Here is a 15985-nt window from a genome sequence, read left to right on the forward strand (position 1 = left end):
TGTACTTTCTGCATGTGTAATACAGAGAAAATCTCATTCAACAGAAGCCTCCAAATAGCCGAGGTTTTTTTTCTTTTGTTTTTTTTTTTGAAATGGACTCTTGCTGTGTTACCCAGCCTGGAGTGCAGTGGTGTGATCTTGGCTCACCGCAACCTCTGCTTCCTGAGTTCAAGTGATTTTCCTGCCTCAGCCTCCCAAGTAGCTGGGATTACAGGCATCCACCACCATGCCCGGCCAATTTTTGAATTTTTAATAGAGACAGCATTTCGCCATGTTGGCCAGGCTGGTCTCAAACTCTTGACCTCAGGTGATTCACCCGCTTCAGCCTGCCAAAGTGCTGGGATTACAGGCGTGAGACACTGTGCCCAGCCCAAATATCCTTTTAATATGAGAGCAGAAACAAAAGCATGAGAAATGGTATATTATCCACTACAGCTTAAAAGAAACGTTCAGAGAAGGAATCGGGAAATCAGGAGCAATATAGTCGCGTGGGTCTGGCGCGGTCTCTAATGAGGTTGCAGACAAGGTGTTATGATCATCTGAAGAATTCTCCAGGGCTGGAAGAAATGCTTCCACATGGCTTACTTGCATGACTGCTGGCAAGAGTCAGTTCTCTGGCTGGTGGGTGGCAAGGGGACTCAGTTTGTCACCACATGGACCTCTCTGTAGGGCTGCTTGAGTACCTTAATGTCATGGTAGTTGGCTTCCCGCAGAGTAAGTGATGAGACAGAGAGTGCCAGGCAGAAGTCACTCTTTTATAAACTAGCCTTAAGTCACATACCATCACATTTGCCAAATTCCATGGGTTACATGGGGCCTAATAAATGTTGGAGAGATTATACACACTGTGAATATTCGGAGGTAGGAATCACTGGGTGTCAACTTGGAAGTTGGGTACCACAGTCTGACCTCTGGTCCCCAATGATTTATGTCCTTCCCAATGCAAAATATCTTACCTCCTTTCAAATCCTCCAGAAGTTTCACTTTAGTATAGCATCAGCTCAAAGCCCAGTATCTTATCATCTAAATCAGGTCAGGTCCAAGTGTGAATGAGGGCCCATTGGGATGAGTTCCTTAGGTACAGCAACTCAAGTACAGTTTCTCTTAAGACCTGTGAACTGAAGTTATTTGCTCCCCATATGTGTAACATACAGTAGCACAGCAGATATAGGATAATTGCTAGATACTGTCCTCTTCAAAAAGTAGGGAAGTGGAAGACATACAGGAGACTGGCAATTCTGAAATTCAGTCAGACAGAGGTTGGCAACTCTGATTAGTACTCGAGGCTTCAGAATAATTCTTAGCTCTTGGCTATGTTCTCTGGGCTCTTAGTTCTGCCTTACGAGTTATACTTTTTCTTTTTTTTAAGAGACAGGTGTTCACCATATTTCCCGGGCTGGTCTTCAACTACTGGGCTCAAGTGATCCACCCACCTCAGCCTCCCAAAGTGCTGGGATTGTAGGCATAAGCCACCGCACCCAGCCCCTGAGTTATACTTTTTTTTATTTTTCTTTTTTACTTTCTTTTTTTTTTTTTGAGACAGGGTTTCCCTCTGTCACCCAGGCTGGAGTACAGCGGCACAATCTCGGCTCACTGCAGCCTTAGCCTCCTGGGTTCAAGCAATTCTCCCACCTCAGCCTCCCGAATAGCTAGGATTACAGGTACGCGCCACCACTCCCGACTAATTATTGTATTTTTAGTAGAGACAGGGTTTCACCATGTTGGCCAGGCTGGTCTCGAACTCCTGACCTCAGGTGATCTGCCCCCCTCGGCCTCCCAAAGTGCTGGGATTACAGGCATGAGCCACTAAGCCTGGCGGCTTCCCTATACCTTTTTTTCATGAAAGGTAGCATATCTTTCTAGCTGAGTGGTTTTCTCAGTCTGCTTTCCACTTGTCGAAGTTTGGAGACCCAAAGACCTTTTTGTACTCTCTCTTTCCTTTCCATCTAAGTTAACAGTGGTTCTGCCAATATAATATTTTATTTCTCTAATTTTTGAATTTTTTTAGCAACCCTATTAACTGACAATATAATATTTTAAACTGTTAAGAGTATCCTTTGAATTTTATTGGGGTTTATGCCAGTAGACAAAAGCCACCCCAAAGTCCCTTCAGAATAGCCCCTCTCTAACTTGGGGCTTGTCTCTGCTGAGATAATGGGAAGAACTACTTACGCTAATAATCTAAGGAACTCTATTGTTTAAATAGTTCTCTGAAGCACCATGTTGGTTCATTTTGAAGTCTCGAGAAAGGATTGTGTAGTCATGCCCTCAATATCATCTTTAGACTGTTTTCCTGGAAGTGCCCTCAGTTATATCTTTGCCTTGAAGCCATTTCTTAATTTTGGCATCATTTGCCATCTGAAGAGTCTGGGAATTTTTTAAACCATCAATTATTAATTCTTTACCAATAGTTCTTCCATTAGCTTATCTTTCTCTTGCATGTTAGTATAAGCAACAAGAATTAAGGAAGCACATTCAACACTGTGTATGGCTCTCTGCTCCTTCTCTTGCCCTGTGACATCCGGGCTCCCCCTTCTCTTTCCGCCATGGTTGTAAGCTTCCTGAGGCCCTCACCAGAAGCACTTGCCAGCACCATGCTTCCCGTACAGCCTGCAGAACCGTGAGCCAAATAAATCTCTTTTTATAAATTACCCAGCCTCAAAACAAAAGAAGAAAAAACAAAAAACAAAAAAACCACTGTGGATGGAAATCCCATCAGCTAGTCACCCAGTTCATTAGGCACATTTTCTATTTTCTGAGTTACTCCTGGTGACAGTGTTGCTAAATTTTCTGTCAGTATTAAACAAGAATCCCCTCCTCTAATTGCCAATAAGATTTCTCTTACTTTCCTTAAGACTATACCTGCAGCCTCCTCATACTTCTCAACAATTTCTTCAAGGCTCTTCAGGTTTTCATTAACAGCCTCCTGAAAGCCCTTCCAACTTCCATCTGCTACTCTGTTCCAAATACATACACACACACACATACATAATTCAGATATAATTCACAGTCCATATGCCATAAAATTCTTTAACGTGTACAATTCAGTGGTTTTTAGTATAGTCACGAGATTATGTACCCATTACCACTATCCAATTCATTTTCACCCCAAGAAGAAACCTCATACCCATTAGCATTTGCTCCCCATTACTCTGTCCTTCCAGCCCCTAGTAATCAGCAATCTACTTTCTATCTCTTTGGATTTGCCTGTTACGAATGTTTCATATAAACGGAATCACACCATATCTGGCCTTCTGTGTCTTGAGCTTTTTCCTGTAGTATAATGTGTATTAGTTATCTATTCCTGCATAACAAATTACCCCAAAGCTTATTGTCTCACAGTTTCTGTGTTTCAGAAATTTGGGGGCAGCTTTGCTGGGTGTTTCTAGCTCAGGGTCTCATGAGTTTGTAGACAAGATGTCAGCAGGGGCTTCAGGCATCTGAGGGAAGGCTTGACTGGGGCTGGATAATCTGATTCCAAAATGATTCACCCACGTGGCCATGGGCAAGAGGTCTTTGTGGCTTGCTGGCTTTGGGCAAGAGTTTTCAGTTTCTCACCACATGGCCCTCTCCATAGGTCTGCCTGTCTGTGCTGTGGCTTCCCTTTAGAGCAGGGGATTGAAGAAACAGGGAAACACCTCAATCTCTTTTACAATTCAGCCTTGGAAGCTATATGCCATCACTTATGCCAAATTCTGTTGGTTACAGAAACCAACCCTGATTTGGTGTGGGAGAGGACTGTACAAAGGAGTGGATACCAGAAGGTGGGGATCATTGGGAGCCATTTTGGAGGCTGCAGTGTTAACGTATTGGGGAATTTTGTTCTAACAGCCACAGATCATGTGTACTAGAGATTACCAGTGTGCCACTGAACTCAGGAAAATTCAAAAAGAAATCAAAGTTTTTATACACTCTAATAAAAGAGGGGCTTTTCTATAATTCTGAGCCCTAAATCTGTTTCTTCACTTAACACTTTATACAAGTAAATAGATGGATATCTCTGAGTTGGCTGAAGTAGAAAGAGAGCAGCTCTCTAAAACAGATCCATTTCATCTCCTTATTTCTTTCTGACTTCTGATCTCTAGGTCCTGTATTCATGTTTATCAAATTTTCAATCCGTGCCCTTAGATAAACATAAAAATGTCATGCCTTTCTTTAATGTTATTTTAACATTAAATATTTAATGTTTCTTTAATGTTAGTGTTTTATGTTATTTGGAATTTATTTATTTTTTAGAAACAGGATCTTGCTGTGGCACCCAGGCTAGAGTGCAGTGACATGATCATAACTCACTGTAACCTGGGCTCAAGTGATCCTCCCACCTCGGCCTTCCAGAGTGCTGGGATTACAGGCATGAACCACCATGCCTGGGCCCCCATTTGGAATTTTCTTTTATTTTTATTTATTTATTTATTTAGAGATGGGGTCTCACTCTGTCACCCAGGCTGGAGTGCAGTGGTACAATCATGGCTCACTGCAGCCTTGACCTTCAGCCTCACGTGATCTTCCCACCTCAGCTTCCTGAGGAGCTAGAAATGCAGGCGCACTCCACTATGCCTGGATAATTTTTTGTAGAGTAGGGGTTTCACAATATTGTCCAGGCTGATCTCAAACTCCTGGACTCAAGCAATCCTCCTGCCTCAGCCTCTCAAAGTACTGGGATTACAAGCGTGAGCTACCGTGCCCGGCCACCAATTCTTTGATGGCCACGATTTCCTCTCATTGCATTGTGCATGCAACTTTGCAATGTGATTTTGCTGCTTTTTCTATCCAAAGGTGGAGCTCTTTCTCCACTCTCTTGAATCTGGTCTTGCTTTATCATTTGCTTTTTGACCCATTGAATGTGGTGGAAATAATGTTGCACAAGTCCCACTGCATAGGCTTTAAGTGGCTTTCAAGCTTTTGTCTGCCACCCTCTAAGAACACTACCCCAAGATTGCCATGTAAAGAAGCCAGACTAGCTTACTGGAGGATGGGGGGCCACGTGGAGGGGAACAGAGATGCCCCAGCTGACAGCTAGCACCAGCTGCCAGACCTACGATTTGAGCCTCCAGGTGAAGGTGGCTGTGTAAGTGAACCTAGGTGAGACCAACAGAGTAAGCAGCCAACTCATATAATCATGATAAATAGTAATAAGTCAACATTTTAAGCTATTAGATTTGGGGGTGACTTGTTTTGTAGCAAGTTAACATATCTATGCTCCAGTGTGGTGGTAAGGTGGGTAAATAAGTTTAGGGAAAAACATGGAACATTAAAGTACTTGATGTTGAATAGACATGACTGCTTTCCACTTAAAAAAAAACACACAAACTATTTTTTTTTTTTTTTAAGACGGAGTTTCGCTCTTGTTGCCCAGGCTGGAGTACAATGGCGCATTCTTGGCTCACTGCAACCTCCACCTCCCAGGTTCAAGTGATTCTCCTGCTTCAGCCTCCTGAGTAGCTGGGACTACGGGCACATGCCACCACGCCCGGCTGATTTTCGTATTTTTAGTAGAGACAGGGTTTCATCGTATTGGTCAGGCTGGTCTGAAACTCCTGACCTCAGATGATCCACTCGCCTTGACCTCCCAAAGTGCTGAGATTACAGACGTGAGCCACCGTGCCCGACCCACACAAACTATTAACAGAGCACTTACTGTGGGAAAGGCATTTTGCTAAGCTCTTTGTATATGCTATCTCATTATACCTTCAACATAACTCTATTAAGTAGAAATATTATTTTTTTTCGCAAGGTCACAAACCATTAACTAGCACTTGTTTCAAACCCACACATATCTGACTCTAAAGCATGTTTTAACCATTATCGTGACTTCCCATAAAAAGCATCTCTAGGCCAACGCAGTAGCTCACACCTGTATTCCCAACACTCTGGGAGGCTGAGGTGGGCGGATCACTTGAGCCCAGAAGTTTGAGACCAGCCTGGGCAACATGGTGAAACCCTGTCTCTACAAAAAATACAAAAACAAACCAGGTATGGTGGCATGGGCCTGTAGTCCCAGCTACTTGGGAGAATGAGGCAGGAGGATCACTTGAGCCCAGGAGGCAGAAGTTGCAGTGAGGCAAGATCGCACCGCTGCACTCTCTAGCCTGGGCAACAGAGCAAGACTCTGTCTAAAAAAAAAAAAAAAAAAGGCATCTGTAAAAATTTACCAATCCAATAAAAGTCATATTTAATGGCATGCAATTTTATTGATGCAGTCTTCAGTTTAAAAGTTTGTCACATAAAAATGAATAAAAATAAATATGTGTTGGTATTTTAGTTGGCTACAAATAAAGAAAAAACGCAACTTCAAATTAATACAAAGAGAAGATAAAGATAACATAGAATCATAATCTTACACACCCCTTCTGTTCTAAATACATAGCATGATATATAAAATGTGTAATGAGAAAATTAAAAAGACTTTCATAGACACAAAACACTGAGGAGGGCTGAAGCTGAGGGTCTGCCGGGCTCTGGTTCAAAAGGCTGTGGCAGCTCCAATTTCTGTTCCTATAGAATAACTCAAACTAACACTGCTTCCCTAAGATTTAAAATGAAAGCTTATTAACTAAATTAGGACTATTCTGCCTAAATTCTTTGAAAGGTGAAGTTTTGCTAGGCATGAAAGTGAGAGTAGCCCTAGTAGAGTAGGCGGGAAGCGAGCCTGAATCGGTAGAACACAAATCAACAGAGAAAATTTGCAATTCTGGCATCTCCTTTGAAACAAAATTCAAAGGCTATGTAAGTGTCGATCAATAGCAAACACCATGACCTGATGTCATTTCTTTTTTTTTTTTTTCTGAGACAGAGTCTTGCTCTGTCGCCCAGGCTGGAGTGCAGTGGCACGATCTCGGCTCACTGCAAGCTCTGCCTCCCGGGTTCGAGCAATTCTCCTGCCTCAGCCTCCCGAGTAGCTGGGACTACAGGCGCCAGCCACCGCACCCGGCTAATTTTTTTTTAGCAGAGACAGGGTTTCATCATGTTGGCCAGGATGGCCTGTCTCGACCTCGTGATCCGCTTGCCTGGGCCTCCCAAAGTGTTGGGATTACAGGCATGAGCCACCGCGCCTGGACCCTGATGTCATTTTCTATGCCTATAGTTGTGAAAAAGTAGCTGTAAAATCCTAAAAGAATACAAGGTAATTATTCTACAAAAGTTATCCTTTTCTTTGTAAAATGCAATAATGTACTCTATTCCTTCCAAAGATTTAAAAGTTTTTTTCCATGGAAAATTACAAAGACATGAGAGGCCAAGGTGGGCAGATCACGAGGTCAGCAGATCGAGACCATCCTGGCTAACACAGTGGCTAAAGTATTTTTTAAAAATACTTTTAAAAAAATTAGCCCGGCGTGGTGGCACACACCTGTAGTCCCAGCTACTCTGGAGGCTGAGGCAGGAGAATAGCGTGAACCCAGGAGGCGGAGCTTGCAGTGAGCTGAGATTGCGCCACTGCACTCCAGCCTGGGCGACGGAGCAAGACTCCGTCTCAAAAAAAAAGAAAGAAAAAGAAAAAAGAGAATTACAAAGACATAATTTAAGAATCTCAGTTTCCAAATATGGGGTAGAATTTTACAACTTTATATTCTGTGGTAGCAGAATAATGGCCCTCTAAAGATTCCCACACCCTAATCCCCAGAACCTACAGATATGTTATCTTACATAGCAAAACGGATTTTACAGATGTAATTAATTTGGCTGGGTGCAGTGGCTCACACCTGTAATGCCAGCACTTTGGGAGGCTGAGGTGGGCGGATGGCCTGAGGTAAGGAGTTCAAGACCAGCCTGGGCAACATGGCGAAACTCCATCTCTACAAAAAATACAAAAAATTAGCGGGGTGTGGTGGCACGTGCCTGTAGTCCCAGCTACTTGGGAGGCTGAGGCCAGAGGGTCACTCGAGCCTGGGAGGCGGAGGTTGCAGTGAGCTGAGATCACGCCACTGCACTCCGCCTAGGGAACAGAGCAAGACTCCATCTCAAAAATAAATAAATAAAAAGTGAAAACACTCTAAATGTCTACCAACTGATGAATGGATAAACATTGTATATTATTACACAGAATATTGTCAAAAAAAGGAATGAAATATTGATACATGCAACAGCATGGACAGCCCTTGAAAACATTATGCTAAGTGAAACATACAGAAGCTACATACCATATGATTCCATTAATATGAAATAGCATTATATGAAGTATTGAGAAGAAGCAAATCCATGGAGACAAAAGTAGCTTAGCAGCTGCCAATGGCTGAGAGGAGGGAAGAATAGGGAGTGAATGCTGATAGGTATGAAGTTTCTTTCTAAGGTGATGAAAATGGTCTGGGATTAGACAGTAGTAATGGTTGCACAACCTTGTAAATATAGTAAAAACTGCTGACTTTTACATCACAAAAGGCTGGGTTTTATAGTATCTGAATCATATCTTCAGAAAAATAAAACAAAAAGGAATTAGAGCTTTATCAGATGACTTACAGGAACAACTAGACACAAAACCATTTGTCATCTCATCAGGCCAGAAGCCAAGAATTTCATTTTATTTTTAGCTTATTTATTTATTTTTTTCTTGAGCAGGAGTCTTGCTCTGTCATCCAGCCTGGAGTGCAGAGGCGTGATCTTGGCTCACTGCACGCTCCGCCTCCCGGGTTCATGCCATTCTCCTGCCTCAGTCTCCCGAGTAGCTGGGACTACAGGCGCCCACCACCATGCCCGGCTAATTTTTTGTATTTTTAGTAGAGACGGGGTTACACCGTGTTAGCCAGGGTGGTCTCGATCTCCTGACCTCGTGTTCCACCCGCCTCGGCCTCCCAAAGTGCTGGGATTATAGGCGTGAGCCACTGCGCCCGGCCTATTTTTAGCTATCTTTATGTAACTGGTTTTTCCATTTATGGAAGGCTTCCTCTAAAAATACATTTATATTGTTTATGGAAGGTTTCCTTTACAAATATATTTACATTAAAATATGAAGTCAATATAAATAATAATATTTAAAACATTCAGTATATAATAATGTATGTGGCTGTCCCTGAAGTTTGGGAAAGTCCTGGTGTCCTATTCAGCACTTTTCAAAACCAGTAATACCATCTAGATTAATAATAAAGTAAAACTTAATACACCATTCATTTCCCAATGCCATGTAAATCCTTAGATGTGTTTTCTTTGAGACACAGCTTCACTCTGTCACCCAGGCTGAAGTGCAGTGGTGCGATTTTGGCTCACTGCAACCTCTGCCTCCTGGTTTCAAGCAATTCTCATGCCTCAGCCTCCCAAGTAGCTGGGACTACAGGTGTACGCCACCACGCCCAGCTACTTTTTGTATGTTTAGTAGAGACGGGGTTTCACTGTGTTGGCCAGGCTGATCTTGAACTCCTGACTGCAAGTGATCCGCCCGCCTCAGCCTCCCAAACTGCTGGGATTATAGGTGTGAGCCACCACGCCCAGCCCTTAGATGTGGTCTTTAAAGTATAATCCTTTTTTAAAAAATACTTCCAAGGGAATTTTCAGGGGTTTGTTAGATTAGTCCTCATCATAGGTTTGATTCCTTCTCATCAAAAGCTGTCATCCCCACTGCTTCTCCTTATAGCCAAGTATCCTAAACTGTGCAAGCTGAAGTGCCTTGGAGTACCTCAGGAAAAACACTGACACTGACACATCTTTTGTATAAACTACTAGTTCCAGGTAGTTCAGTTTCAATGATATGGCTCTACATTCCCTTTGATGGCATCCTATCCTTGTGAAGCTGGGTTTGGAGCCACTGCTATGACAAAAAGCACTATGCAAAAATCAATGTGGAAGAAATAAGGACAATGGTGCCCAATCTGATTTCAATTTTGAGAAATTGTATGGAGCCCAAAAGGCACATACATTCCATTAGTAACTGATGATTTAAGGATGAGATACAAATTATCACATCAGGCTGGGCACAGTGACTCACACCTGTAATCCCAGCACTTTGGTAGGCCAAGGCAGATCACCTGAGGCCAAGAGTTCATTACAGCCTGGGCAACACAGCCAGAGCCCCATCTCTACAAAAAAATTACGTGAGCGTGGTGGCACATGACTGAAGGCTCCACTACTCAGGAGGCAGAGGTGGGAGGCTTGCTTGAGCCCAGGAGTTGGAGGTCACAATGAGCTATGACCCTCCAACCTGGGCAACAGAGCCAAGACACTGTCTCTATTTTTTTAAAAATCATCACATCACTTTTACTCTTGTGTCGTTTTTTTCAAATGGCTACTAGAGTTGTTAGAACATAAGTTAATAAATGTAACTGTTAGGTATTTCTTTTGGCCAAGGAATGGCCTGAAAAAAATTACTGAGATTCTAACGATGTCAGAAACTAAAAGTCTGAGAATCTCTGGGTCATCTACATATATATATATATATATATATATATATATATATATATATATTTTTTTTTTTTTTTTTTTTTTTTTTTTTTTTTTTGAGACGGAGTTTCCTGCTTGTTGCCCAGGCTAGAGTGCAATGGCACGATCTCGGCTCACCACAACCTCCACCTCCCAGGTTTAAGTGAATTCTCCCGCCTCAGCCTCCCGAGTTAGCTGAGATTACACGCATGCACCACCACGCCCAGCTAATTTTGTATTTTTAGTAGAGACGGGGTTTTTCCATGTTGGTCAGGCTGGTCTTGAACTCCAGACCTCAGGTGAGCCACCTGCCTCAGGCTCCCAAAGTGCTGGGATTACAGGTGTGAGCCACTGCGCCCGGGCTTCCTCATACAACTATATACACCCCAAACTTGCCATTATTCTTTAGTTCTTGTGCAACAGTTCTCTGATTTAAGCAGTATGTAAGAGGATCAGTTGCTCACATTAGAGGCCTACCTGTTGATAGGAAATGCCTGTTTTAAATACCTGCCATAAGGTAACAAATCAAATAGAAGCAGAGTAGAAACTGGACTATCTTCCTAGTCCAATGAGGAGTTGTATAGTGAGTGGATACACTCCCCATCTCAGCTCCCCAGGATTACTTCATAAACTATGAAAATGACAATGAAGCAGGCACCAGAACCACTCAACACACATCTGTAGTCAGAAGTGCTCACCTATCCGGGCCAGAGAATTCAACACCATCTACTATCCCCAACCAGGACTTCTGCGGGTAAATCATGCCACTTCTGATTTCTCCTCAAATGTTCTACCCTAAAAAGGAGCTTCCAATAAATAACTCAGACCCCAGCTAGCAGTTACTGTCCTAAATTATATAGTAGTATAGCAAGGCCACATAAATCCAAGGCATTACACTGTGATCGTTACTGTGTTAAATATGTATTTTTTTGAAACTATTCTTTTTAATTATAGTTTAAGTTCTGGGGTACACGTGCAGGATGTGCAAAATATGTCATTCTTTATGATGTTTCCACAGGTACAACAGCAGAACTACATTTAGAATTCACAAATAATAGACTTTACATTTGTAATCCTTTAATCCCATTCATAGCAATTTGGAAAAGGAATGAAAATAAAATATTTAGGGTTTCTACTCTTGAAAATGAGACACAAATTAGCCGGGCATGGTGGTGTGTGCCTATAATCCCAGCTACTTGGGAGGACAGGGCAAGAGAATCGCTTGAACCTGGGAGGCGGAGGTTGCAGTGAGCCGAGATCGCACCACTGCACTCCTTGAGTGACAGAGCAGGACTCTCTCTCTCAAAAAAAGACACAAACTAATCAGAATAAATTTTAAAATGTTTAAACCAAATTCATATACACCATATATATAAATGTATGGCATACTCAAATATATTTTAAAAAGAAAAAAGAAAAAGAGGGGATTTGCCCATAATCAAAACTTTATTGAAAAACTGACACCAAAATAGGAGATTACTGTTGTATACCTTACAAAACCAAATGTAATTACATTATCTTGGTAAATTAATTAGAATTATGGAATTTATGATAAGGCTTTCTGTGAGACAACACAAAATTCAGGAAGCTGTTTGAATCATTAGTGTTGCTTTCTTCTAAATGAACACCCTGCAAAAGAATCATGAGAGTATATTAAACAAGTGCATTCTACCTTTGCTATAATTTTAATGACAAAAAGTACTTTTAAGTAAAATACTGAAGTTTTAAGAATATTGGATTAATACTCATATACAGATTATTTATCCTTTTATAACAGAAATTTGCTATAATACATCTATCATATCTGAGTTTACTCTGGTATGACTATAAGTGTCACTCCTGTTTCTCAAATGCTATAATGAAGTCTACTTAAGACCATGAGCCTGAATTCAACAGTGAAGACTGTTTCAAGCAAGCTGTCAGAAGATATACTCTTAATTTTTAGGAACTATTCTGAATACTTTTCTCAAGTAAATAATTTTGATTAGAGGTATTTTCAGACCTATTAGGAAAACTCTAGAACAGATAGAACCATTAAACCATCTGTCAGCATATGGGCACTAAATTCCAAAATCATGACATGACATACTTTGTTTCAAAAATCTCACAAGTATACTTAGCAATATTACTCTTAAAATATCATGTGCTTACTCCATATTTAGATCTCACCAGGTCACACCAAATAGATCTCGGATTTGCTGCCAATCCACTTGAACTCTTCCAGTGAGAGCATGGAACTTACAGCTCCCCAAAATATCACAAGCAAATTTATAACATCATTATGGAATTGTAAATTTACAAGTATTACTATGGAAACTATATATATAATTTTTTTTTCTTATTGCACTAAAGTGAAAGAGGAATTAAAATTAGATTTTTATATTAATCACTGCAGTTGCTCATAAAAATAAAACCTCTGGCATTTTAACTTACATATTAGCTATCTGTTGCTTAGCTGGCAATGATAAAAAAAACTATTATATGTACTAAATACATATGGAACAAAATTTTGTAAGAGAAATTTTAAAATTCTATATGGTTTTAAAAATCTATATCTCCTGGCCGGCGAGGTGGCTCATGCCTGTAATCCCAGCACTTTGGGAGGCCGAGGCGGGCGGACCATGAGGTCAGGAGATCAAGACCATCCTGGCTAACACAGTGAAACCCCATCTCTACTAAAAATACAAAAAAATTAGCCGGGCATGGTGGCATGCGCCTGTGGTCCCAGCTACTCGGGAGGCTGAGGCAGGAGAATCACTTGAACCGGGGAGGCAGAAGTTGCAGTGAGCCGAGATGGCGCCACTGCACTCCAGCCTGGGCGACACAGCGAGACTCCTAATAAAAAAAATAATAATAAAATAAATAAATAAATAAATCTGTATGTCCTATAACATGTATTCTTTTGCTTCTATTCTGATTTAATTTATTCCACGTTAAGCAAATTAAGTGAATAAATGTGTTCTAAACTAAGAAAAATAAGTCAGTGGAGTTCACTGCAAGGTCAAGAGTATAAATATATCCATTTGAACAGGGCATTCTTTACTGAAAGCACACAATGAAAGATAAGTTATTTTGGTAATCATTAAGATTTCTTTAAACTTTTCAGTGAAGATAGAGACATTTATAATCATCAATCTCATCACTGGGTTGGAGAATGCCAAATGATATACCTTCTGTGAGTCTGGCCTTTCCTCCTGTAGGCTGGCACAACACTGTTGAACAACCTACACAAAGAACCACTGTCTGAGCATGGCTGAAAACCGTGGTGATCTTGTAGCAACCTAAAAAAAAAAGGCAATGTTAAAAGTGAAAAGCAGAGGAAAACAGCACCTGTTCGACATTTCTGGTAATATGTAAAAAAACTAGTAACTTTAGTGCTATGAAACAGCAAGCCACATGTGTAACATAAACTTTTCTAGCAGTGACACAAAATTTTTTAAAAACAGGTAAAATCAATAATATATTTCATTAAACTTAATATTTCCAAAATATCATTTCAACATGTAATCAATGTTTTTTTTTTCTGTGCTATATCGTCAAAATCCAGTGAGTATTTTACAATTAAAGAACATCTCTATTTTGAGTATCCACATTTTGATTATCCACAAGTGCTCAGTAGCCACATTCAGCTAATGGCCATTGTATTGGGCAGCACAGCTTTAGACTGAAGAATCAACAGACTTTTCTTTGTATCATGAAATAGAAAACTCATCATCTGAAGAGCTTCAAGACTTGCTAAGTCAAATGGCATATCCCCTTTGAATGCCCGTTTTTACTTACCCCGAAATGTTTCTACAATGGTTTCAGTACATTTATTATTAAAATGTCCCTGACATTTCCAATTCTGTAATCCCACTTCTACTCAACAGAGGGTTCTAATGTATCTTAACTATACACACCACACTAGCAATCCCTACAGAAATTTTCCTTAGTAAAGGAATTAAGATTTCAAATTTTACCTGGACATTTTACATCCATAAAGTAAGAATTTGGACTTTGTACTAGGCGTTTCTTTTTATGTTTTTTCTTTTCCTCTTCCAAGGACGGATGTAGTAAATCTCTAGCCAACTGAACAAAGAAGCATATTATTACTATTAGTTTTAAGCCACAATGCTGGCACATTTAACCATACATGAAATATACATGCAAAAACAGGAATAACGGTCATCCTCGGCAGAAGCAACACGTCAGATAGTAAAGTTATTTTTCGAAACCTGTTAATAACTTTCATCAGTACTTTTCATAATACTTGTGTTCTCCAAGTCCCCAAGAGGGCTTTCGGACGATCAGGAAACATATGGTAAGGCAAACTCTGTCCTTCTTTACTCAACTGCGTAATGAACTGTCTTCAATGAAAACTGCGCGAAGTCGAGGTGCTAAGCAAAGAAAGTGACCCCGACTGTGGACTCGCTTAGAGTAGAAACTGCTGAAGTAGACCAGAGAACGTCAGCGCCTGGGTGATTTTTGCTCCTGTGTCTCAACAGCTGAGCTGACAGGAATTCTTGCTGAGCGACCGTCCGTGACGGAATTAATATATAAGGCAACAACGAGGACAGTTTTTAAAAGGAAAACAAGTAGGAAATCGCTTCCGAAAGAAGGCAGAGGGGGCGAGAAACACCAAGCACTGGGAAAGCAAAAAGACCGAAAGATCACAACCTCAGGGGCACCCTCAAAAACCAAGACCGCTCATAAGCTACACAGAGAACTGTTCCCCTCCCAGCCACCGCCTCTGAATTGCAGCCCACGCCCCCGCAGGGCCAGCCGCGCCGCGCTGACCGGGCAAGTCACTACATGCCCGCCACGCGCGAAGACGCTGCGCAACCGGAGCCGCCTCGCCACTCTCGGACACTACAGGCCCGAGAGGCACCCGGACTCATCCGTCCCATATGACCCTCGGTAAAGAAGCCCAAAACAAACCCGGAGCCCGATGTAAACAACTCACAGGCATGTTGATCCTCTCGCAAGCTCAGCCCTACCAGACCTCTCAGCCCACACAGCTAGCAAGCGGCAAGCGATCTGCGCTCGGCATCAACTTCCGGGATAGAAGCGCCTGGGAGGAGCGGCGGGGCGGGCTTGTCTGCTCTAGGCCCTCCTCTCGGTGGTAGGGGGACGCTCCAGCCGTGTCCTCGGGTCCAGGGCGCAGGGAAGACCCAGGGATGGCGCGCGTTCCAGGGTGCGAGGTCCCGTGGGTGTAACGGGTTTGTTGGCGAGGGCCGCGGGCTCTGCAGTGCCTGAGGCTAGAATCTGCCTGGGGAGCGGCCTCGGGCTTAGGCCATGGCGAGGGAGCGCCCGCGGCCACCCTGGCCAGCGCCACCCCGGAACCCGGCGGGCAGCTCAGCCCTGGCCCTGGCCCCCTGGCCCGGCTGCTCTGTTAGCTCTGGGGGTGGGCACACGGGGCGATGCCACTATTCTCTTCTTTTGTGTATTAAAAAATACAGTATTATTAACCATTAATACGTGCCAGAGAGATAATGAAAGAGGCTCGTATCCTTTTGGCTTCACTTTTCAAGGCGCAGTTTTCGAAGTTTTCTGCGGGGTATGGCTGTGCCTTAGGTTTGCTTTGTTCTGAAAAAAGTTTTTAAAACAGCACGGATTCGCTGCTGTGTCTCGTTCACTAAGAGACCCCACCCCTTCCAAGGAT

General features: G+C 42.2%; 1 protein-coding gene across 2 annotated transcripts; it reads right to left on the reverse strand.

Moving 5' to 3' along the window:
* Window positions 1-11771: 11771 nt before the first annotated feature.
* On the reverse strand, window positions 11772-15740 carry RPS27L (ribosomal protein S27 like). 2 transcript variants are annotated; one of them, XM_002825527.5, is made up of 4 exons: window positions 15287-15740; window positions 14304-14412; window positions 13515-13625; window positions 11772-11973 (listed from the first exon to the last, which is right to left on the reverse strand). In XM_002825527.5, the coding sequence occupies exons 1-4, from the start codon at window positions 15290-15292 to the stop codon at window positions 11945-11947; spliced, it is 255 nt and encodes an 84-aa protein (XP_002825573.1). In that variant the 5' UTR covers window positions 15293-15740; the 3' UTR covers window positions 11772-11944. The 2 variants fall into 2 exon arrangements, with proteins under 2 accessions (XP_002825573.1, XP_009248166.2); XM_009249891.4 differs by having other exon boundaries at window positions 11772-13625; window positions 15287-15666.
* Between the last annotated feature and the right edge of the window lie 245 nt (window positions 15741-15985).

Source organism: Pongo abelii, chromosome 16 (assembly GCF_028885655.2).
Source record: "Pongo abelii isolate AG06213 chromosome 16, NHGRI_mPonAbe1-v2.0_pri, whole genome shotgun sequence".
In the NCBI taxonomy this organism is placed as follows: domain Eukaryota; kingdom Metazoa; phylum Chordata; class Mammalia; order Primates; family Hominidae; genus Pongo; species Pongo abelii.